The 26,009-nt window shown below is 40.0% G+C and overlaps 1 protein-coding gene across 2 annotated transcripts; it reads right to left on the bottom strand.

Moving 5' to 3' along the window:
- Positions 1 to 1,150: 1,150 nt before the first annotated feature.
- On the bottom strand, positions 1,151 to 24,730 carry banp (BTG3 associated nuclear protein). Of its 2 annotated transcripts, none has more exons than XM_057053340.1 (13): positions 24,541 to 24,709; positions 23,430 to 23,505; positions 23,170 to 23,276; positions 22,868 to 23,067; positions 22,568 to 22,657; positions 20,941 to 21,110; positions 20,096 to 20,335; positions 18,301 to 18,453; positions 15,409 to 15,530; positions 14,690 to 14,761; positions 13,325 to 13,369; positions 5,714 to 5,854; positions 1,151 to 1,984 (listed from the first exon to the last, which is right to left on the bottom strand). In XM_057053340.1, exons 2-13 carry the CDS (start codon positions 23,497 to 23,499, stop codon positions 1,868 to 1,870), a joined length of 1,527 nt encoding a protein of 508 aa, XP_056909320.1. In that variant the 5' UTR covers positions 23,500 to 23,505; positions 24,541 to 24,709; the 3' UTR covers positions 1,151 to 1,867. The 2 variants fall into 2 exon arrangements, with proteins under 2 accessions (XP_056909320.1, XP_056909321.1); XM_057053341.1 differs by lacking the exon at positions 1,151 to 1,984 and adding an exon at positions 4,363 to 5,430 and having other exon boundaries at positions 24,541 to 24,730.
- Between the last annotated feature and the right edge of the window lie 1,279 nt (positions 24,731 to 26,009).

Genomic DNA, 26,009 nt, shown 5'->3' on the forward strand with positions numbered 1-26,009 from the left:
GCTGATTTATGATCTCGCATGGTGTTTGGACATTTGTGCTTCAACAAGTATGTTCGCTAATCTTTACGCATCCCGAGATAACTCCTCCAGCCTTGTAAAAATATGAGCAGGGATGGAAACTTGGCCAAAGTTAAAGCCAGGCGAAGATCAGAGGTTGGTACTTGCGTGTTAGGGCAAATGCCAGGCGAGTCGCTGCCACCGCAGGAGAGAAGGGAGCTGTTGAGAGGAGGAAAGATACCCTGCCTGTACCCTGGACATCACTCCACTCCTGCCCAAACAAGCTCGCTGCTCCATCTATCATTCATTCCAGTGTTTTTCAGCGGGTTATCTTCAGAAGAACTTGAAAAAGGCCATCACTATGGTAACTATTCCTGACTCCCTGGAAAAAGCCCAGGGTTGTAAAAGTGAAGAGAAAAAGGCTGTTACAGGGTCAGAGTAAGTTTGCTTCCCATCAAATCCAAGATTTAATGTGAGGGTTCACTGGGGGGTGAAGGCGGTGAAGCCAGCATCTGAGAACAGTTTGGTCAAGATTAGAAGACAGACCCCCCACGGCACCCTAAGCTTACTCCACACTTTACAGGAATAAACAGGCTTTAATGATGGAGAACAAAGAATCTGGGAGATAGACGTTGAGTGTGAAAACGTTAAAGAAGAAATGGGCCCCGAGACCAAAGAGGAAGCAGCCAAGACTGTGGATGTTATTTTAGCAAGTTCATTTTGTCGCCTGGTTCTTTGCTTCACTCCAAAATACACTATTACATCAGACAGAGCATGGGAAACTACTCCAAATTGCCTAACAGTGTCTCGCTTATCTCTGTCAGTGCTGATGGTGGAACTGTTCATCATTAGCTGAGAATCACTTAAGCTCTTTGCGTCTATATTTTCAGAAACGATAATGTGGTGTGAACAGTGTTTTCTGATGAGATGGAATATTGGTCCAGAAACCTTGCTGAGAAGTCAGAGCTCATGTCTTTGACAATTTAGTAGCGTAATCCCTATTTATGATGGGTTACATTTACCTTAAAAGTAAATAAATGGAGCAGAAGACGCAAATCCAAAGACTTATTTTTAGGACAATTAAGAAAGTCTGGATTTAAGAGGCCATTTTAAAAACATCTGATTGAAACAATAAGAAAGCACAGTAGAAAAGCACAGTAAAAGCATATTTATAGCAACCACATACACATTTTATTCACAAGAATGTCTCTGTGGGGTTCCCTTGGGTCTACTGGATGGACTTCTACCTCCAAAATTAAAGCTCGACCTAAAGATCTCTTCATTTTCAAAATAAGACATCAAGCAAACAAGTAGGGCTTTTAAACTAAAACTAAAAGAAAATTAAAAAAAAAAAACGTGATGAAGGGAACACAGGTAACATGGACAGATTTCATGGAGATAAATGAATCACAATCAAATGTAGCTCAGATAAACCTGAATATCCTTCACCCAAAGCTAACGTCTCACTAAGGTTTTGTTAAGTTAAGCTATAGGTTGACTCTTGGTATCTCTGATTTTCCACATCTTAAGTAAACAAGTTGTGTGTGATTTAATTAGGGTTGTGGCAGTGGTCTGCATCAACAGCAGTCTTCCTGGATGGACAATAATCCCACAGTCCAATCTGTTGTGGGTTAGGTCATTTTTAGTGACAGCACCCACCTGTAAGACCAGGACTTTTGATCTTTTCAAGTTCTTTGTGGACATTTCCACTTCATAACACTTGAAGGAAGTGGTAATCTTCAGTTTTCTTCTGGGGACTTTTTGACAGGATTGCTTGCATTAATGCACTGTTGACCTCTGTTGTTCCGATAAGACTTGTCAGGTCATGTTTAAGGGGACAATTCTGCGCTGGGTATCAATCAAGTGTCCCTCAGGTGGCCACAGAGGAGACAATCTGGACCACTTCACTGTTCTCTCCCTGGATGGCACCTTGGATGGCGTCCTTCACCTCCATGTCTGTCTGCAAGGACGGGGCAAGCTCAGCAGCCTTGAGTCGTGAGAGAGAGGCAAACACATCATGGTGAAGAAGATATTTTAAATATTTATCAACTTCAACTAAATTTGATTGTTCCCTTTAGGATGACTCCCTCGGGGAAATTTTAAAAATTCCAGTAGCACATTAGAAAGAGTAGCGCACAGATAGAAAGAGCATCACAGAGGAAATATGGTTAACTTATTGTACTATGGATGAGAATGAGGTGTGTGTGTATATATATATTGTGCCAGGTGTCTATTTCTGTGTGTGCATGTGTCACACAAGTGCCGCACAAGTAAGTGTCGCACCGTAGGTATAAGACAGTTACACCCCCCCCCCACCCCCTTAACTGTCCTCCCTACTTTATGTCCCCCAAGTGAGGAGTTGTAGAGTGTGATGGCATGATGGAGAAAGAAGTTCTTGTCCAGAGTCCTCCTCTCTGCCACCATCACCAGGGAGTCCAGTTTCAACATTTATGTAACATTGCATCTGATCAAGCACCTTTAAAATGGCTTAAAAAGGGGTAAAATGGCCCCAAGGGAGCTGAAACAGGAGAATAAGGAGAGATCGGAGAACAAGAACATGGTGAGTGACAGGCGGAGAGGGACCTGACAACAGATTGGCTATTTGTATTTGTAACGCTCCCAGGCTCCCTCCTCTGTGCTGGACAGAGCAAGGTATTGTGTGGACTAAAAACCCCTTAAAAGATAAGAGGTTGATGAGTCAGTCTTGGATGATGACCATGAAGCATGACTCACTCCTTCCTTGAATGCACGCCCAAGATTTCCCAAGTACACCTGCAGCTTTTAATCCCCCTCCAGCCCAGTATACAATCACCAGGCAATAGTGACCGTATCCTGGGACGGACTACAGAGGAGAACAGCTGCAATATATCAACAGAAGCAGCTCACAAGCTTGATCAATATGGTGTTCGAGACACCCCCCCCAACTACAACCCCAGGTAATTTAGAAATTTAGAAAAAAATATAATGTTAATGGTGCATAGAGGCAGTTTTGGGGGTTATTTTTTGAAAACGTCATTGTCAACTCATTGAGGACTTAACCAGACAGCTCATGTAGAACCCTGTTTTTCACTTCTTATTTGAACCTGATGACACGTAAATGTGACGAGTCTGTTGGCAGCGAAGTGCTATTGCAGGCTAATAAAATTATTGGACTCAGGGACGATAAATACAACACAGTCAGTCACATAATTCAGCTGAGAAACAGCTGCAGCTGCCAAACACAGGAAGCAGACAAAAAGAATTGCATCCTGTTTGGATAAATAAGTTCTCTGTCATTAGACAACTGAATAGATAACCTCATTTTGCATTTCGCACATATTTAGGTTCTATGCAGTTTTGGAAATGGAAATGTTCTTCTTTATCAAAATTAGAAAACATCATTAGGTAAATTTTAATCGTGGGAATTTTATGGACTGAGATTTAAAAAAATCCTGATCTATGCTGTGTCTGATAGGAAGAGTAAAGGAAATGGTTTCACTCCACACAAACCATCGCAGCACTGACCCTGTAAATTTCCACCTGTCTCTCTTATGTATTTTCTGGTACCAAAATTTAGCCACATGTTGCAAATTAAAAACTGCTCTCAAGAATCCAAAAATGTTTGTGTTATCCACAACTTCATCTAGGTTGTGTAATGGAAACATTTTTTATATATAAAAAAAACAGAGGAAAATGCTGAGACAAATAAATAGAAATGCCCAAGTCATCTTTCAAGATCTTGTATAATTACTCCCATGTGTTTGGAAAGAGATGAGAGCAACACTTTTCAGGGGGAAAAAGAACGGCCCCAACCTTCCTCTGAACTTTGAACTGCAAGTCAGAAATGTTTACATGCAAGGACAAAAGCACAACTGTGAATGCTACCTCATGCACCACCTCAACCAGACGCATATACAAACATGATCAAGTACCGGTACATATTCCACGCAAGACCATCTACTAAACCTGGTGAACTGCTCCACCACAGGACATTATCAGCACTGTTAGCAAGGAATGCAACAAAAAAATGACTACAATAATGTTCTGTTGGCTGATTTGGTTGACCATCTTCATCTAGATTCCCCTCAACATCTTTTAGAAACTCAAAATCTATCAAGACTTCAGACTTTGTCCTTTGAGTGGTGGAAAACAATCTGCAGAGCTCCGACTGCGCAGGTGCCTTCTGCCCAACATCACACCTGTGTCTGAGAGAGCGCTGCTTGGGCTTTACAGAATCAGGATTTCTGGGGCACTAGTGAGTTTAAATGAGCCAAGTTTAAACCCCAATGATTTCTGGAGGACATTTAAGACTGGCCAGATATACATTCAAAGTTCAAGCAGGAAAAACTGAAATAACTTGAGACACAAATAATGGATGGAAATGCATGCTGTAATTACATTAACTTAATGTAATTAAATTATTTTGTATTTTGTTTGTATCCCACATTTTCAAGAGTCAAAAAACTTACAAGATTGCAACAAACATGTCGGTGTAGTGAAACTTCTTTGAAGGGAGAAAACAGCAAAACAATTTTATATTGACAGTGACGTCATTAAGCAGCGGTATCACACGGTAAAAACATAGGTAAAACATGGGTTTAACAATATTACAATATTACTAATTACTAACAGTAAGACTAACTGGGGAATTTTACCTCGTTTTTTGATCATACCAGTAACTATTACATCCCTAACTGTTTTAATGTAAAAAGGACTTCCTCAAAAATATTTGTGGTAAGCATACTTTCAACTGCCATACCTCTCCATCATCATAGCCATCATCAAGTATTAATCAACATTTAGATATTTGAGACAGATCCCAGCACTAATTTATTCTCACAGGATGATGTCAAATCAATCATTCGATGTCTTAAACAGCTCGAGTACTCAACTGGTGCAGTATGGAGCAAGTATTAATCAAATGCATTATTATCTTCTCTTCAAAATAAATTCTAGTTCAAACTTAATGTTGTATAAAATCCACGCCCCACAGAGATTATTAGACAACTGCGGACAACAAAAGGAGACTAAATCTAGCTGAGAGGGCAGGATTCTAATGAGTGTGATAAATGACAAGTCATCACATTCGGTCTCCACATGTTTTAGTGTGACGAATGTATCATCAATCACACTATAAACTTGGTAGGGGATCCTGGTTTGGGTGGGACTGGTATTTCACACAGCCACAAATCATTTGAAGTCCTTTTTGTTTATACTTTAACGAAACAAAGACTTCATTGACATCTGCAAAGCAAGGCAGTGCCCATTTCAAGATGGGCTCTCAGAGGGGAGCAGAAATGACTTCATGTCAGATTGACTATATTTGAGGAAAATGTGATGGAATTATGCCGATCAAGTTTAATTTGAACCAACAACCCTCCAGTTACAGGACCGGTTTCTTTCCTCTGAGCCATGAGCCGCACACAAAGATCCACAGATTCAGCTGCAGCATTGCTAAATGATTAAAAATGGGAAACAGACGTAAACAGTCATTACTTAAACTGATATAGTTGCCGGGGTTTTTTGCAACCATGTTGTTCAGCTCAGCAATTCCTTTGGAACCAAAGGTGAGACTAAATACACAGGAGATTTTAGCCTGGCATTAAAACACCAAAGAAGAACCAGAACATATAGCACAAAAACTAGATAAGACAAACATGTAGCTAAGCGACACTAAGTAAGACAAGCCACTGGTGCGTGGATGTGTGGGTGTGTGGGCGTGCGTGTGTGCGCTTACCTGAACAGCAGCTGCATGATCTGCAACAGGAGCAAGCTGGACGTACTGCACTTGGATGTCAGGGGGGAGTGTTGAGCCCTCTACTGTTGTTGTTGCCCCATCAGCTGATGCCACAGCTATTAATTGAGCGCCACGCAGAACCTAGGTCAAAAGAAAGGACAGAATTGGTGCTTTAGTAACTGCTGCAGAATACTAAATAATGCTAAATAAGACTTGGGGTGGGAGGTGGGGGTTATAAAATATCCAGTACTGTATTTCAAAATAACTTCATTTAAATACTTAAATAACATTAAAAAATAAAAATTATAAATTGCATTATTAATTCTTTTCCTTTTTTGCAGTAGGCCTAAAAATACTGTCTACTGAGTTTTATCTTGAAATTAGAAATTCCAGTATGAGAAAAATAGGTCAGTGGTCCTATCCTCCAATCGTCCCTCATTTCATGAGGTATGCCTCCTTGAATAGGGTCCCATTTCGATCTTTTTCTTGCTCCGTGGTCTTGGACTGAAGACATTGTTTTTGAGGCCTTTGACCAGCTCAGCTTTCTATCAACTCTCTTTGGGCTGGAGATGCTTATGAAACGCCAAACAGACATTAAAACTCTACACAGCACATGCAAACCTGCAGAAAATCCCAAACATTAATCAACAAAGTGTTTTGCCTCGAACCTTTCCAGTCATTCCACGTTGCCTCCCAACCCTCAGTCCACTTTTTACTTCAGAGGTAATGACAACCACACGTGCGCAGCTCTCTTTCAAGCTTACCCTCCTCTCTAAAAGACTTTGCCAGATTTACCAAAAAATCTGCTGCCTCATCACCACAATGCATCTAAGCCAGCCGGCCTCATGGAAGTCATTACTGCAACAACTTGGCCTGACTCACCGATCAAACAAACAGGATGCTGCTAACAGAGACATGGATCCAGGCAAACACAGACTCAAATAAAGTAGAACACTTTCATAACTGGGTCAAATGAATCATAGGGCTCGACCCATATAACATTCCTAATCAGTTATCAAATTAGCCTGTAGGGGAGATAAAAAAGCATAAAGAAAAAAGGTGAGGTTTGATTTGGGATGTCTGCCTTAGGGAATAATACTAGAGGCTAGTTAGCATAAGTAGCATAACAAGAGAATGTGGGCTGAAAACCAGTGGACTCTGGCACAGCTGCACAATCATATTTATCAAAGTGTCTACAGACCGATAAATCTACACCATCAGATTTGAATCATTCAGCTTGAAGAGAACAGTGAGAAACCAAATCCACAGACAGCTGTGTGCATGTGTGTGTGGGTGTGCGTGCATGTGTGTGTGTGTTTTTCATGGCACACATCAATAGTCCCGCCCGCACTACATCATCAAGCCCAATTTCTGCAAAAGCTCAACATTCTGCAACATGTGTACATATATTGAATGTGAGCACATTTTGTCATTAATATGCAGTTACATATAAATGTTAAATTGATGATAAAAAGTTACGAGTGCTGAGATTTCAAACCCTTCAAATAGAAATCATAAATGCTTGTCTCGAGTAATTACATTCTTAACCCCCATTTGAGAGTAGTTTGCATTCTCAGCTGTGAAGAGCCGCAAAGAGGCTCACAAAGGCACTCATAGTTGGAACGTTGTGTGAGATCTGCTGCGATTACACAGGAACATCTTGGACCAACATCCTGTCCCACGGCTCACTCTGTCAGAACAACTCATCTCCCATATTTGCAACGCTGTCAGGGTTGTTAAAGTATGACTCACACAAAAGAATAATCTATTTACACTCTGCATATTTGGCCATCTGATGAAAGATGCTCGGAAAAGTGGACCAGGACATCCAAACCACCCACAGGACAGGTGAGAAGCATTCGCAGCCACAATAATGCAACACAGTGCTAAGAGAAGAGCACCAAAGTTCATCTAAGATTCTGTCCTGGCTTTGCAAGCTTCGATTATCTTGAGGGAGAACAAGGAAGGAAAACTGAACCATTTGCTGATGCTGTAATAGTTTCAATAAAGGATCCAGGATGTGACAAAAATGGAGCCCAAAGAACATTTCCCTAAAAAATGCACAATGTCATTTCAATACAAAAACACATTCATGATCCCAGAAATGAAAACCAAAACGCACACAGGATAAACATGGGTTTAATAGTCTGCCTGCATCTGTGTTTACTTTGGGAAGTTTTTAATGTGCTTTTGTCTCTTTGACTTCACATGAAATCAGTTAAAGCTGAATAAAGAGCGCTCAAAGGGAAAATTTGTCATTCAGTGTCACTTCTGAATTTTTATATTTTGGCTGGTAATCGGAAAATCTTCTGCAGTCTGCATGTGAGATAAAAGATGGCATTAATTCCCAGGCTCCTAGGAGGTCTTATTTAACCCAGCTGTTAACCAGACAATCTCATGAGTCACCTGCTTAGTGTGCATGCTTATGTTTATGTCTGAGTCTGTTTTTCAGGATTCTGATTAGGACTCGCTGTCGTCAAAATGCAATGGATGCAATGAGATTGTCATTTGAAGAAGCAGAAATCCAGACACAAGCAGGTTTTCTTGCTCTCCAAGGAGAGCCATGCAAATGCAATTCCAATCATTCCCAAAGGGATGTCTCTTTTCCTTTAACATCTGAATAAAAAAAAATCTAACCAAAACAGGGAAATGAAAACAGAAACATTTGGACTTTTGAGTGGCTGGAACTTCCTCTGAGCTTAACAACTGTCAACAACATCTGCAACTGCCAGCATTGGGTAGATATCCACGGAGAAACATTATCTCCAGGAGGATATGTTGGGTGGAGGGAGTGGAACATGTAATGCTTGGCTGTGACTTGCCCATAAAGATGCCCACAGACACATGTGGTAAACAGAAACAGAACATATTGACCTAAATATGTCTCGTTGCAGTCAGTAACTTTTAGCGACTTTAACCGTTTTTTCTCAGAGTCTGGGGAAATTTAGTTGGCCTTCAATACAACTCACAGAGAGAAAAAGTCAGAAGTATTTTGCTTTTCCTGGTCCTTCATGCATTGAGCAGTTAGGGTCCAAAATGGAGGCAAGGCCAAGCAATGGCTAAAAGGAATTTTTCTGATTCCAGGTTAAATTTTTAACAAATTTGGGCCACATAATTATGGTCCATATTATTTATCTATATGTTTTATCCAGAATGCCCGCCGTTCAAAAAGGTTTTCTCTGATCTTCGTAAGGAATGAGCCAGTTAACTAAAGTGTCTTATGTCAGAAATTTTCACAACAAAAGATACAAGTGAATTTATTCTGCTTTCAATTATTGTGATTATAATAAACACGTTGATAATACCAATTCAGAGTTCAAAACAGCCAACAAAAATCATTTAATCAGGCCAGCATGCTTCCAATATCAAATGTTTTTCCTGACACACCAATGATGATACTGACATCAGTGCTGACTTCCACCGATCCAAACAAAACAGGAACAAGGAAGGAACATGTTCCAGGATCCATGATAGATTAAACAGCACACACAGACATCTAGTTTCACTCAGTATCATGGCTACACAAAATGCAACACCTGTCAGGATTTGACACCAGATTTATATCTGAATCATCCAGATTAGGCCTGAATTTAAATACACATTGTCCAATCGACCACATTAATAGTCCTACCACCAAAATAATGTACAAATAATCATCATGAAATACCAGGGCCATGACATTCAGCCTCTCCTCATCTCTTTCTCCACCCCCATGTGTTTTATGACCTTCTGTGAGTAATATTGTTGACTTGATACAGCTCATGTGACAGGCAACTTGTTACAATTTAAAATTAATTTAAAAACAGGATAGAAATCTCCAGCAGTCTAGGAGACCATAAAAGTGAGCTATTCGATCTTTCGTGGTTTCAGCAAAATTTCATCTTTGTCTCAAATTGTCAAAGTGCCAAAATATAACAAACCATGTTCCAGCCAAATACCGACAAGATGGTTGGTGGGAGGAGTGGAGGTTAGTGCACATGGGGATATAAATATAAATGTACTCACATAATAGTTGGAATAAGCTGAACCATCTTAGCACAGTTAGTGTAGCACAGATCAGCCTACTATGTGTGCTGATGGTATTTATGGAAAACATATGGAAACATTGGGGAAATAGAGGGGGGAGCCTTCTATGTTTTGTTCTGTATTTACTTTCAACATCAACGGAAGTGACATCATGCAGGATCGGATAGTGCAGCTTTAAGTACTGTTTGAAAATGAAAATGTTGGGGGGGGGCGAGTTCTGAAAGCACTTGAAACTCTGTGGCTTATGTAATGTGCACATGGCGAATCAAAATGATGAAATGCAAACAACTAATGCGTTCTATTTACAGCCTCTGACCGAAGATGAACCATTGAGGGTACCCTCCATTGCACAGCATAAGAATGCTGAGTAACAAACACATGCAATCAAGTTAAAAACTGAGAAGTCCCCAATCTGTTTCCCTATATCTCTACATTGAAAAAGGATCGAAAACAAGAACTCTAAATCAGTGACTGCTTTCTTTTTTCCCATTTGCATTTAAATGTTGGGTGTGGCAGTAGATCGGTCCATAGGGGACTGAGCTGAAAGGCTGGGGGTTCTTGGCTTAAGCACCAGTTGCAGACCAATATTGGAAAGGTGTGCTGTTGGAACATCTTTAGAGCAGTGCTGAGGTACCCTTGAGCCAGGAACCGAACCGCAAATGCTCAGGCTTCCTGTCTGGGGGAGCCTAGCCACTCACCCACAATTTTATAATAATAACAAAGAATGTGTAACTGAATTTCCCTTGTAGGATCAATAAAGTAAAATATCTTCAGATTTTTCAGTTTGGTTCCTACACAAATCAAACGCCCATTCACTGGCGTTTACCCCAATGATTCTCCATGCAGCTGCTTCCTGTGCTGAAATAACAAATCACCAGAGACAAAGGCGTACCATACACCCAAACAGGACACAAGATACTGCTCTCACTGCCATGAATCAACGAATAAAACAGCAATTCCTCCAGCGCCGAGACGGACAACTATCAGTTTCACATCTCAGTCTGGCTCTCAATAGTAAATCCTGGGAGAATCCAACAGATGCTCCTGAACCTCGATGGAACAGGTTCAACTACAGGGGGTTTGCTCATTGTTAGACCCAAATTCCTCAAAGCAGGATTCCAGTTATTAAATAAAAAGATGGATAAAGAGGATACAAACAGGAGGATTACGTTTGCTTTCATGGTTGGGCTCAGAAGATGCTGGGTTTTTACCACATCAATAATTCTCAGTTATGCAAAAGACCAACTGGAAAACTTGCAGGAATCAAATATAGATTTATTTTGCTCGTCTCTTGGAAATATGACTGCATTCATATTGGTTTTCCTGTTAGAGTTTTACAGAAAGAAATAAAGAATGGTAAAGACTTAAATGTAAGGATATCTAAGCGCATTTAAAGGCCAACAACTTAACTTTAATGTGGCACTCAAGTTTCTGTCCAGTTCACAGCACAACGGGTCACACCCACACAGAGATTGCATAAAACTGGATGAAAAAGCAAAGCAAATGTGTCTCAACTGCAGCTCTATTTTAGGAGGGACTTCATATTTATAGGGTTGTCTTGAGTCGATGACATCACATCTGCAAGTTAAATTTCCTCTATTAAGCTAGAGACATACAGAAGTATGCTTGAATGTATAGGTCAGTTTCTGCAACACTACTATGCAGACAATTGACATCACCAGTTCATGATGGCTGCACTCTTATCCCAGATTTTCTGGCTTTAGTTTTGTGAAAAAGCATTGTTCCACTTTGTTTATATCAATGGTCCTATTTAAACGCTAACAGGGAAAACATATCTCAACCAGATGGTCAGTCTTCTTTGCTTTCCTGTCTCAAATGTTTATCGTTCCTTATCAGTTGCTCCTTTCATGCTTCATCCATACCATCCATTTGGTCTCAATCAGTGCAGGGGGAAAAAATTACAGATCACAGTCTGAAAAGCACCAGATTAGGGGCTATGACAGTCAGGGGAGTGTAGAGGGACCAGTTTTATAGTTTGATGGGTTTTTCCTTCTCTTCTGTCTGCACAGGAGGGATTTTACAGGTCCAAAGTGCTTTTGCAATCCAGTTTTCCTCAACTCACATTAAATTCAGAGTGATTTTGGAACAAATACAAAGCTTTTGGACATTTAGAGAGGCAGACAATATCTAGTTGTATGTAACACACTGAATTGTTTCTACAGAATAAGAAAATCAAGTAGATTTCTAGACAGGGAGGCACCAAACAAAAAATGAATTAGAGGACTCTGCACTGCAACTTCATTTTGATGCTTAATGAAGCTGTGGCAGGGTTTAACCCCTATATCCTCAAAAGACAGACTACAAACATGTGATGTCAAACATCTAGCCTGTGGGTATCTGAGATGTGCTGTGATAAGGAATAAGTGGTCTTGACGCATATAATCACATTTTAATTAAGTACTACAAGCACAATGCAAAAACAGTGACATCATACACGGCCTGTTTGATTTAGATGTCTCTGTAAACACACCAATTACTCATCTGAGAAAGTACACAATAGGATTAGGTCTGAAGCTCATAAGACATCCATTACTCCAATATTTGGAAAAACTACATCACAAGCCTTTTGGAAACACCCATATCAATTTAATGGATTTATCGCCTCAAGGACGCCATGAGGAAACCCTTAAGCTTAGTTATTCTAGTTTTCATCAGAATCAAGACACCTTTGCACTTGACCCCTGTGTGTGAACAGCTTGACATACACCACAAAGGTTAAAGACTAATCACTGTATCGTTGCTTTGGCGATGGACTCATATCATTTTACCAATCAAGAATGAGTTGAACGACAGCAATAATAAGAATAATTCCTATTGCACAAGATCCAAAAGATGAGTAAGAGAAGAAGTGCTTGTTTATGTCTTGTGACGCTTTGTCTAAGCTGCATGTGATACACATGACATGCGGAAGATTTTATGGAGTAAAGACAGCTGGCATGTTACTTATCCGGGTTCTTTCCTTCGAGTCTAAGGTAATAGCTGCTTTGTTTATATTGTTACTAATCACACACAATTAATTGATATCAGATATTGCAGATATTCTATATATAAATTGATTGTTCTTTGGGGATAGTCCGTACTCAAAAGACGCTGTAATCAGCTGCTGTTGCCTGTTATGTTATAAAACACCGACAAAACCACCACAGATGCAGCATGAGAAAGGACTTCCTTCCCTTAAGCCCTCATTCTAGACAACCATATTGAATTCATAAATGAGCAGTTGGGCATTGGTCCATCCATATGTGGTCTGAAATGGTCTCACACACATGCAATCGACTTTAATTGAAATTCACGTGGAAAGAACACAGCAAGAGAAGGTGCCGACTGGGACCAATCATCTATGTCAGGCAGCAGAAGGACACTGAAAATATCTGAGGGACTTTATTGTATTTAACGCTGTGGCAGACCGTGTCCAACAGTAAGAAAACTAGAAAAACAAAGTCTGATCATACTGCTCAAACACATAAGACTTTTCATCAACATGATAATGTTGTACAGAAACTCATATACTACATTACTCTTATCTGTTCTATCTAAGACAGTTTAATGTAAACAGATCCTTACCTGCCCATCCTGGCCAACATGCACCTGGTGGATCTGAAGATTTCCCTGAAACAGAGAAGAGTGATTTTAGGTCAATATTTGAGGCCTCAAAATGTTTAAAGGTCATTTAAGGCCACAAGTCAATCGACCTTCTGGCTTTATTGGGAGCCATTAATCCACACCCTGTCTGTGTGTCTCACACCTGTCACACATCTGACTTATCCAATATTCAGTCTTTTTTTAACAAAATTTTTACATACTTCTAATAAGTTAGCATCTACTAAAGTGTTATTTCTAGACCGTTGCTTAGCATGCAAAAACAATGGATGAATAATGGAACAAAAAGAGAAAAGTACATGCTGCCACAATGTGTTTAATGAAAGCGGCCTGTTCCTGTTGAAAACGTATGTATTGTAAATGTGGAGGTCTATAAAAGAAAATCTGGGCTCAATCATAAAGAACAGGAAGCTCATTAAAGTGTTTCTGCCTCCAAAACACTCCATCTCTCACTCGAGCACACGTGTAACCTTAACAAACACCAAATAGGAAAAGCATATGGCCAAGGTGTTAAATGCTTTTGGCCAAATGTTCTGCATCTGTGATGGACTGATCTGTGCTGTAGAGTGTCAGCCTCCTCTGAGAGAAGAAAGCTGCTAGGGTGGTCTAGGTCAGGGGTGGGCAAATCCAGTCCTCGAGGGCAGTATCCAAGCCAGACTTTCTGTCCTACAGGTAAATACTTTCACCTGGGGTTCCATTTACCTTGGTGAAAGTGGTTTCTCCCTGGTAGGATGCAAAAGCTGGCTGGATTCCAGCCTTCATGGATTGGACTTGCCCATCAGAGAAAGTCAAATCTATTCCTCGAGGGTTGAATTCAAGCCGGGATTTACATCCTACCAGGCAGGAAATGCATTAACAAAGGTAAATGAAACCCCAGGTGAAAGTGTTTGCCTGTAGGACAGAAAGTCTGGCTTGGATACGGCCCTCGATGCCCACCCCTGGTCTAGGTGGTCGTGTTCACAGAGCTGAAGCAGAGAGGGCCCAAGATAGTAGAAGCAGCTTAACATGATAAACTGTAATCCATGAATGTTGAGTCTGAAACAAAGCAGATGATTTAACGTATTTTGACCAGATGTGCTGATGCGCTACAATCTCTCAGACCAACCAGTCAGTTTGCAATTTATGTGAAACATATATATGAATCTGCAAAAACTGGATTTCAGATGACAGGTTTTTAATACCATAACATAATTATGGCATCACATCACAAGGTTGGGAGATGTGTAGTTTGGCCCAGAAATAGTGATATACTTCAGTAAAGAATGACTCAAGAAAGGGAGTGGTGGATTTCTCTATTCTCCTCTTTATTTCACATATGTGTACACTTGCCTCACTGTCCTGTGTGATTTGGACCTCCTCTCCTTGTGGAACCTGAGCAATGTGCAGCTGACCTTGTGGAATCTGAAGGACACAGATGAATGATGACAAGTTTAAAGTGCAAGTTACACAGAGGGGATGAATCACGATATTTACAGAGCTCTGTCTTCTTTCATACCTCCCACCATTTTTTCTGCAGTTCATTTGCATACTATGATTCATCGTCTTAAGAAATCTGCCTGGCCTGATTTTGATAGCTGACTTGCAGCTATACAGTATTCATCCATGTACTGTACATGCTGGGGTCTTTGGAAGGTTTAGTACTGTGTTTGTGCAGAACTTTGAATGTTTTTTCTGTAGTGGGAGGCATGATTTGTTCTGTTCCCTCACCTCCATTGCTGCTCCTCATTGGAAGAGGAGCTACTAAAGCAATAAAAGGATTATATCTCCTAACAAAGAAAAGGCAAAAATGAGCGAGGTTCAGAGTAAAAGCCCACATGAATGAACAGTTTATTAGCCATAAATGAATACACAGTAATATTCAATGTTAAAAAGTTCACAAGGATCAGATACCAAGCACAATTCCCTGAATTAATCCAGAGGGAGGAACATGCCATACCAAAATGAAAATAAACTACAAAATCATACCCTACAGCTCATTAGGTTGGTTCATATAAATGTTGCTTATAAATGGATAACCACCAAGCATTGAGACACACAATCATACGCACCACCTGAACTTGTCCATCCTCGCTGATTCGATGGAACTGGACCTGTTGATTGGCCAGTGTATAGTGCAACGTTTGCTGTGTGGCGGTTTCAATGTGGGGCGCTTCCTCCACCATGGTTCCCTCTGTTTAGTGAAAAAAAAAAAAAGTGTGTTTTAGTGAAGAAAAAATGAATACAGCAAAAGACAAAAATCCAACAAACAAATAAAAAAATGAAGTCGCTTAGGGTTAGGGTTAGGCTAATACACACCCAGGCACCGTGATGCAAGATGCTTTTGCAACCTCATCCTAAAAAAATGGCTAATTGAGAGGCCATCTGCTCAGTGAGGGCATGTTTATACTTCATCAAATGGCAAAATACACCACAAGGCCTTCAGAGCTGGCCATCCAAACATACATCACCGCAATTAATGCAACCTCAGACTACCCCACAACCTCTCTATCAGCACGCAAAGACCACGGAACAGATGGAGAGAACATAGTACAGTACACAAAATAAACCAACATGCTATTTCCCTGTATGTGATTGGAAAGGGAAAAGGGAAGGCTAAATTAAGAGTCTAAAACTATCTAAACTACTATAAGATGCTATAATATTTTCTAGTTTTCATCTGGTTCGCATTTACACTTTCAGCAATAAATAACAACATTTTCAAACTAGGGATGCACCAATCCACATTTTTCACTTTGAACCCATTATCTGAATTCGGATATCTAGCAATAACGATACTATTCTAACAGCATCAGCGGACATGTTGTGTGGAAAGGCTCACTAGCCCCAGTGTTGCTCAATGCTTGCCTGCTAGCTGCCAGGCTGGAAACTGTAGAAGGGATTTCCTGAACGGAGGTGTTAGTTTCTCATCTAATTAAGACACGCCTCCATTCAGGAAATCCGCTAACAGACGAGCTGGCAGGAATCGCTCGTGGAGTCATTTTAGCAGACAATGTTAAGGAACACACATAACCCATGATTCGGAAAATTTCCGTAGGTTAGATCGGAATCTTCCGATCCATAAATTACACCGCTATCGGAACCCGATACAGATTCCGATCAGATCTGCCCCATCCCTATTTTAAACAAATGAAGTGTCCATTTCTATTCCGTAAATTAGTGACCTATTATCAGAACCATTTGAATTGCTTTGTGTTTTTTACATTCTAGTGTGTGTGTGTTTGACCTGCAAAGGCAGGACCCACCCCAGATATGTGCACACAGGATATTTGGTTTTTCCCTGCAGCCCATTCCCTTGTCAGAGGTGAGAGGTGATGGCTCACAGAGAGGGAAGAAGGGCGGCCATTGTGTGCAGATTACAGCCATCTGTAGCCATACATACTGTATCTGTGTTTTGATCTTAAAATAGCTGTAGCACAGCTACTAAAATAAGGGGACACTGGGGTCAGTGAGTTCAACTGACTGCATGTTTCTATTTATTCGCCCCTCCTTTTTCCATAACACTTTATTCAATTAAAGTGAAAAGAAAGGATGATTTTGAATCATTTATGTTTTGAGCCAAAATTGTTGAAACTGAGAAGAGTACCGTATATCTTGTTAGGGCTGCACAATTCTGGGAAAAATATGAATCCTGATTTTTTGTGGTTCTCTGGCCCAATGTTTTTTAAAGAAGCAAAGAAACACTGAAATGGTCATTAATTAAAGAGGGTGAAACAGTGGGATTTCCTTAGACCAGCGTGCAGATGTTCATACGATAGGTTTGTTAGCAGAAGGGGTAGATAATAAATGCAAAACTTCTGAATGCAGACATTTAGATGATGTGATAGCGATCTAAGTGATGCTAATGGATCATTTCTCAAGTAAAGACCTGCACTGATTTGCTCAGAAGTCATTTGTTGATATTGCTGCTATTGCTGCTGAGTGATATGATGGAGGAAAATATAACATCTGTAAATGTAACATATGTGTAATGTGTAACAATGTGGTGTAATGTGTAAAAACTGGAAAATGGAGTTGGTTAATGCAGGCAAGGAGAGAATATGTAACTAGTACAAGGTATACTATTTTATTTTTGAAAAAAAGATGTAATAAAGATGAGAAGCATGGCTTTGGACGCCATCGAGGACATCACCGTATAAAACAAAACAAGCCTTGAAATGTGCATAATTTACAAAATGTAAATAAACAAGTAAATCGTGGAAAGACTTCCTGAGTAAACGCCACACACTCCAGAGCATTGGTACAGCGCATACTGTTACTACTTTGTGAAGCTGCAAAGAGGGCAAAGCGCATTTTGCAAAGCACTAGTTCACAAGTTCGGGCAGGCAACTATGTACCACTTGAGTTTTCAGTGCTATCAATTAATGCTCCTTATTCCAGCCTACCTTGGCTTTCCTCCAACTTAACTCTCACTCACTGTTAACGCTCAACTCAATCACGTGATATTAGGGAGCTTTATCATAGGTTGAGGGAGGAGGCAGGTGCAGAGATGCGTTTGGGGGCCATTAAAAATCAAGGAGGAAAATAGGAGCATTCGTGTTAAAGCTTGCGAAATAAAATGTAAAAAAAAAAAGAAGAAGAATCCTTGCTTTTAGAAAATGAGATCGGGAGTATATCTGAATCAAGATCACAATTTTCTACAATTTATTGTGCAGCCTTAGTACTTGTCATTCTTTAATGACAAGAATAAGATTAATCGCCCCCCCTTTGCATTCCAGTGACTTTTGCGTTTTCCTCTGGGAGCTTGGAGGCTTAAACCCATCATTCAAATATGACTATTGTACTAACACCACCAGATCTGGCCACATGATACAGGAAAAGCTTCTCAGGGCAGAATAAAAAACAAAACCACCCCAACTTGCAAATACACCAAAAACAGTTTGTTATATGGTTGGAAGAACATTTCAAAGAGTCATCAGAACTTGGGACGCATGTTTCAGTACCTGAAGTGCGAGGCGTACGCTTGGAGAAGCTCTTGACAGCCAGACTCTGACCACGCTGCTTGCGTCTCCAGGCTGTGCGACACTTGGAATCGATGCTCTGCTTGATACGGTACCAGTCTGATTCAGAGATGCCAAATTTGTGGAACAAGTGACCTGCGGAGAGGAAAAATGCCATCACATCACTCATTTCAACGATTTCAAAATCTTCCCGCCAAATGATCCCGAGTTATCACAGGAACCGCATGGAACAACAGACATGTAATCAATCAACTGTAAAGTGCAACAGGCAATACAAGATTGTACAGTGGGTTGTTTTCCTGAGACCATGTTATTGCACAAAAACTGCTCTTCTGCCTTTTTTAGAGAAAGCAGAACAAGTCAAGCAAAAGTCACCTGGCTCTGCTCCACACTCTACATACCTTAGTCAGGCCAAATCTGCATGTAACTACACCCACACTGCTAGGAGGAAACAAGAGTTTATCGAGTTTACCGTCACTTTACAGATGTGTCCTGCAGGTGGCAGAAGCTACAGCTAACAGACCCTGTTTTTAAACAATATATTAACTAATTATTCCACACCAAATGTAACTTCATGTACTCCGTGGGAATGACAGTAATTGACACTCATTTATCCAGGAGTGCTTTCATTTGGAGACGGGTATTTTGTAAAATAGGTTGCACATTTCTGCATGTTTTCAATAATGAGTGGATGTTTTTGCGGTTCACCTTGGGAATACAGACTACATATTTCTGTGTTTAATTTAAAACTGTTTTTGAGCAGAAATCAAATGGTGTGAGGCCTCAGACCTGATTTACTGCTGCAAGAAGGGAACGATTTAAACTTAAGACTTACAAAAAAAATATGCAAAAACAATGAGTTAGACGGCTGTTTCCAGAAACTCAATCAGCCGTTTTTGATAAATTCACAGCTGTGAAACATTTGGAACAAAGACGCTCGATTCAAGAGTAAAATGCTAAAATAAATGCAGTTAAAGTCAGACTTCAATCTTTTGCCAAGTTGTCGCCCACATTGTATCGCTAATAAATATTCTGTTTCAGGTCAGTTAAGATAATTCATTTAGATCATTTACTTTAGCTGTTACGTCCTTCATCACATTCTTAAAGTGTCAGAAATTAATACAAACTTGGTTTTGAATTTAGGTGTATGGTGGCAACTCCAATCCTCCAAATCTGTTGTTCTTTTGGCAACAACTGTGCTAGTTATTTTCATCAGTTTTTCTGACCTTCTTCAGTTATTTTCAATACAAACGGCCCATCTGTTACTGGGCATTAACTTCCTGGCTGATTTCCTTTGATGTCCCTTTAATGTTTCCAAATTATTGTAGATCCTCCTGATGCCATCTATGCTTGATGCTTGTGCCTGCAATTTGGGATGGAGCTCTTCAAATCAAACATTCTGGCCAAACATTTCAGGGTTTGTTTCAACAGCCCAGAGGCCAGTTTTGTGAAATGAAAGATCTTTGTAGACATATTTATTTAAAAACTGAAGTGTGGTTTTATCCCGGTGGTTTTGGAACAGCAGCTTCCTGCTTTGTTGAATTGGGTTGTGGTGACTTTTACCGTGTATGTAGACACTTTTGTACATGTTTTCTCCAACAGGACTGTAGATTATCAACACAAAATTTGTGAAGTGGTTAAAAGCATGAGGGCATGTAAACGTCTGACTTCATCTAGATACTCCACCTTTCATTCTACAGAGAACTAGCTACAGTATGAAGCCAGGAAATGCTACACTTTGTTGATCCATCGACAGTGATGTCAACTCAGGACTCACAGCGGATGCCGTAGATCATGAGAGGATCCAGCTGCTTCTTGCCATGTTTGCCTTGGCCAGAGAGGTTTGACATGGCTTGGACCTCTCGGTGGAACAGATAGTCCAACAGTGTCAGTGCCATTTTCTCCGCTGTGCGACAGTTGGTGGTGACGTGCAGCATATCGGCTGCAGACACTGGGCAGCGAACTCGCATCTGTGGGTTGTTCTCATCTCCCAGCCAGGTGCCCTCTGGGAAATCCTCTAGATGAAGCACAAGAACTGAGTTAGTAAAGCACTCCTTAGGTACACAGGCAGACAATATGAACTTGACACACTGCAGTTCACAGACTGACAAGTCGTGTACAACAATACACAACCACAGACAAACTTCAGATAATACCACAGCACACCCTGGTGGCCTAAAAGAAATTATCTCTTTGTTCTGAAAGACAGACTTAATAAAATACGGTTTTAAATTACAATAATTATCGCTGCAAGCTAAAAATCATAATACAAATGTTAGACAATCTGCTGTCTTCCAAATAGGCAGTATAATCTGTGTGTCAAAGACAAGGTTATTCATATTTGCTTGTTTCACTCATCAATTTCATTACCGTAAACTGGAGGGTTAAAACATTAGGCTTTAAAACACACCACATTTACATCATAATCACAGAATGAAAGGTAACACTTTTACTGCATCATATATTGCCTTTGACACACATCATTCCTTTAGACCAAAGGTTAAAAATACAATGACAAACAAGGTAATTTCAGTCACGCCAGCACATGATTGACCAGCTATGATGAGATCATTAGTGTACAGAAGGTGTATTTATGTGTATGCAGCAGTTAAATGACAGTACCTTCTGCGTTGAGTGTGATCAGCGTGACATTTTGACCATTTGGGGTGTTTAAGGACTGGCTACCATTACAAACAGAGTCACTGGTTTCCGAGCCACTCTCTTGTTCCTCCTGACTCTCATCCTGGACAGGCACTTTCACGAGGATTGTATTCTGCCGCTTCCGGGTTGTACTGAAAACAAAGGTAAATTTGTCATTAGTTCGTTCAGACATGCAGTTATAGTGACAAGAGTATAAATGACTTAATCCACGTCTTCTTTTCCACTGTAAGTTAGGCTTTACACAGTTGGGAAGTTTTGAGACCAATTAGCGAATTTAAATAAACCATAATGATCATTATCCTGTCACCTGAGGGAGCAATGTGTGAGCAATTTTAGCCCTTAAAACCTGACTAAAATGAAAGTTATACATCAATGACCTCTAGGGGGCGACAAGGACTTGGAATATACAAGCTCAATCAGAAAAAAACAAAATAGCGTTAAAAATTTTACTTATTACTTTACTGTACTAAAATTGCTGTTCTCTTACAGCAGCCGGTGGAATTCTTGAGCATGTGGAAGTTTCAATTTGAGTTGATCCTCTGAACCGCCAACCTCAGCAGTGAGATGACGTGTTGTGAAATATCTGGGGTGAAACTAATCGAAGGACCGTCTCAATTTGGAAGGCTCTCAACACGGGAACAGGTGGTTTGCAGGTGACATCACGCTGAATGTCACAACTACAGATGGGAGGCATGAAGCGATTTCCCCATGGGAAAAAGCCGAGACTAACATTTGTGCTGTCTACAGCTGTATCAAGCAATAAAATCGAGGAAAAAACAAAAGCTGTTTTCGCATTCAGAATGTAGACACTGAAAAAGGGGAGAAATGTAAAAGGTAGGAAAAGAAGGCAGGAGAAATCCCCTTCATGCAGTGTGTATGATCACATTATACTATTTTTACCTGCTATGTGCAGGCTTACCCAACACTTTTGATTACTCCTTTCCATCATTAACAATTACAGTACTGTTCTCCACTTCCTGCCCCTACTGACGTTTGCGTGTAAATGGAATCACAGGACTGCAAACCACCTATACGCAGGCCGGTGTAGCTCATTTAGTCCAGCATCTACACGGTATGTGTGCCCTGGGAGGAGATAGCACAGACCAATTCTTGTCACCACTTCTCACTATCACAGCTGTACAGTCGGGCACGGTCTAAAGCTTGTGTTCTTTGTCAAAGTGCCTGATAAAATTTGTTGCTTTAAACCATTTTGGAGATGTTGGGGCCCGAGGTACATGTTGCAGGGAGCCTTCATTTCATCTCTTGTTCATGTTGAAGGAGTTCAACACCGCCAACAACACATGACAGATCTCAGAACATGAACACCACAAAGACTGCAAAAACACTTGATTCTCATAGGTTAAAATGTGTGTTTTACATCTTCGTGGTGTCTATGTTTTGAGTCTGTCACCATGTCGGTGAAGTGAACATTCTGCAGAGTAAATGAGACAGATAAAACACAAGCCATCTGCAATCTAAGCAACAGGGGCATCTACAAAGTTTTAAAATGACAGGGACATTATTGATCGGATAATTTAATGAAGGTAGGTACTGTTATCAAGGTTTGGTGTGAATATGATTAACTCACTTGCTCAGCAGATTCTCCAGGGGTGTTTCTTCATGCTTAGTTTCTTTTGTATTTTCGCTGCTGACTATCACATTAGTCTGAGGAACAACACTGAAAAACAACTTCAACTTCAACAACTTGACCACATTAACTGACATGTTTACATGTGTATTTTCAGATCATGTTACTCTACAAACCCCTAAACATAAGAGACCTTAGCAAACTGTTCTATAACAATAGTCTTACTGGATAGTAAATTAGAGCATATGTCAGTCATCACATTAACTCTGAATGTGCTGATAGACGAGTGTTGTACTTTACCATCGTACTTTGTTCCAAGTCTGGGTTGCTCCCTGAGGAGACCCTGCAACCATCGGGACTTGGATAGGAATCTTCGCAGATGTCACCATGCTATCTAGTTTGCGTCCAAGTGCTTTGCATGTTGCATCCAGAGCGTGCAACTTTAGTTCAATTCCTTCTAGTCGCTGGGTGACTGATGCGTTTAATGAGACAAGCATGTGCTGGAAGAACCAATAAGAAGTGAAGTTTGGGCAGTTTAACATGAACATAAATATTTTTAAATGTTTATTTTAATATGTGACTGATGTGGACAGTTTCAGTACCTTAATAACAGAAATGTCTGAGTTATTATTACTCTCTGGGCCAGTGCTTAATTTCATCTTTTTCTTCTGAGGTTTTTCTCCATCATTTTCATGATTCTCCAGCATATCTAACATTAGATGAGTTGAGAGACATTGTTAAAATCTCTAAGACGTGTCTTCAGACAACAGATTTAAACAGTGCATGCTTAGATTTAATTGTATGACTGATTGTTAGAGTCTAAATATTATTTATCAAATAGATATTAATGTAAGTACTTTACCAGTACGGTCATCCTGGTTAAACTCCTCCACTGTTATCTGCACAATTTCATCCAAGTCTTGTTCGGACATTGTATACTGAGATAAGTGAGATTAATATGTGATCATCAAACAATACTTTCAAAGCAGGTGGTGGTAGGCATGCATGCATGTATACAACACCTACAACACTAAATGCAAATAAAAGTAAGATCCAATCTTTATTTAGGCTCTACATTTATGATTTTGAGAAGTTGCACTGTCTGTAAGGCTGTAATAATAATATTAGAACCATTATTGCATGGGAAAAATGTTGGTGGAGAAAGAATTGATAGACTGCAAAAATATTAACCTTAAAAAACTTAATGCAGATTGTTTCTACCATTTTTAAAGCATATTATAATGCCATCCTACAGTTATAGCTCTTTGTGGAAGGAGTATGGACAAGATGCTCGAATGACCTTACTTTTAAACTGGTGTCAAAACTTAACATTGGTAGCTTCATATGAGGAATTTCATAAAGCTGATGAGGGATAAAACAACAGCGAATATCAGCATTTATTGGATGTGGTGGCAATAGTGGCGATAAATTGTGCCAAATGTGTATATTAAGGCCACCCCAAAATAATTGCTATTGTAACTGACGACACCGCAAAATAAGATAATGTTGAGGCGTTATTGTGACCGTCGGGTACTAGCTCAGAGCTGTTCCTTAGCTTCAGCTACAGTAGCTACTAGCTATTGGGCGGGGAGTCTCTTGGCGGTTATCAATAAAACTAAATTTAAAAAAGAACCTTAACTTTTAGTGGGGATATTGTTTGAGTAAATGGGCATCGTCCTTATTCTATCATGTCACAGCTTTTACATAGACAGCAGGGCAATAATACGAAACAAAGCTCAATGCAAGCTACATCCAGTGATTAGCTTGCGTGTTAGCTCGCAAGCTGGAACGGTACAAATGATTTGCTCTTTGAGCTAACGAGGCAGTTAGCATTGAATGGGGCCTGACAACAAACGAAAAGTATCGTTCGTGGAGTGAAAGAAGAAAGAACCACACATTTTTATTTAAATCGAAATCCTTTGTCTCCGGGTGTACGCGCCATGCAAGTACCCTCGAAGATTGGCTTATATTACCGTGTGAATGATGAATTCTCGTGTTGTTTGTAGAGATTCCGATAACGGCGTCGTTCCTCGCGAGAGATGAGCTCGTGCCTTGCTGCGTGTAGTCCGCAGATACTCAGCTGTGTCAGGAGGGGGAGCAGGCCGCCGCCAAGCTACGCCACGATACGATTCTTAATTCAGTGCAAAATGATTTTCAATATGTGTGCGCAGGTCAAATTCATTTAATGGTATTATAAAATACTATGTTCGAATACTAGTTCGACAGCCCGAACAAGGAAAACATTTAAATGACTTTTAGAAGAAAAAAACCCCCAGCATTGATCCAGCCAGGAATCGAACCCGCAATCTTCTGCATTATCCTTTAATATAAGGATATTTGTGTTCATGTTAACGAGTTTATAAACATCAGTATACTGCCTGACAAATATAACAATATTTGTGTGTCAAAGGTAAGGCTATATATTTGTTGTTTCACACAAACTGATCATCTATGTTGTAGTTAATGTGTGTAGTTGCAGTATCTGATTGATAGGCGGCGCTGTGCCCCTTTTCTTTATGGTAATGTCCAAGCAGGATTAGAGCAAGTCACGCAGACCAGCAATGTCTGTCAAGTCAAGTCAGTTTATTTATATTGCACTTTTTATACAGATTGATTAGCACAAAGTGTTCTTGGTAGTACATGTGGGAGGTTATATTAAAACCCCAGTCCCCTGTATGTCGCTGCTTTGTCTTCATTTATACTATCCATAGAGGATATGACATCCTACGTGTTAAAAGTGAAGGGTAGATACACCAGGTTTTAAAACATACATTTTCCCCATATATAGTTATAGAATGTAAAGTAATCTTGTGGAAAGGTAACAGTTTTCAGCATCATATTGTCTTTTCCATCACTAATTTAGACCAAACCTTAAAAATGCATCAACAATGTAGGATGATAAGAGGGTGTCTTAGTAATTCTAGTTAATTATAATTATTTTTTTGTAATGTCAAAATTTTCTTCACTTCTTACCCATCATTATACACTTTGGAATATTTTTTCCCCATAATAGCATTGGTTGGTTACTTTACTTAGATAAAAAGATAATAGTCCAGTTACTATTCATTCAACTTAGGCTCAAGCAAGTCAATACTTGTGTCTAACAAATTAAAACCAGGCATTGTTTACCTACAAGAAACACATATGTGAATAAAAAGCTAAAAGGAAACTATGTAGGTCAAGTCATTAAGTTTAAACTTAAGCGGAACAACGTTTTTGCTATAGAAAAAAATGTCCATTGTAAAATTTCTTGGTGACCGTCCTTTTGGAGGACAAATGTCCGCAGGACAGACGTTTGAGGGGCTGTATAAAATATATGATCGCACATAGTCCATAACCTACCGCCTCTGATGCCTTCCAAATGGGCAGCAAAATTTGTGTGTCAAAGGAAAGGCTATTTATATTTGCCTATATAATCACAGAATTAAGTCCCGGTGAAAGG

The sequence above is a fragment of the Takifugu flavidus genome, chromosome 13, assembly GCF_003711565.1.
Source record: "Takifugu flavidus isolate HTHZ2018 chromosome 13, ASM371156v2, whole genome shotgun sequence".
NCBI lineage: Eukaryota > Metazoa > Chordata > Actinopteri > Tetraodontiformes > Tetraodontidae > Takifugu > Takifugu flavidus.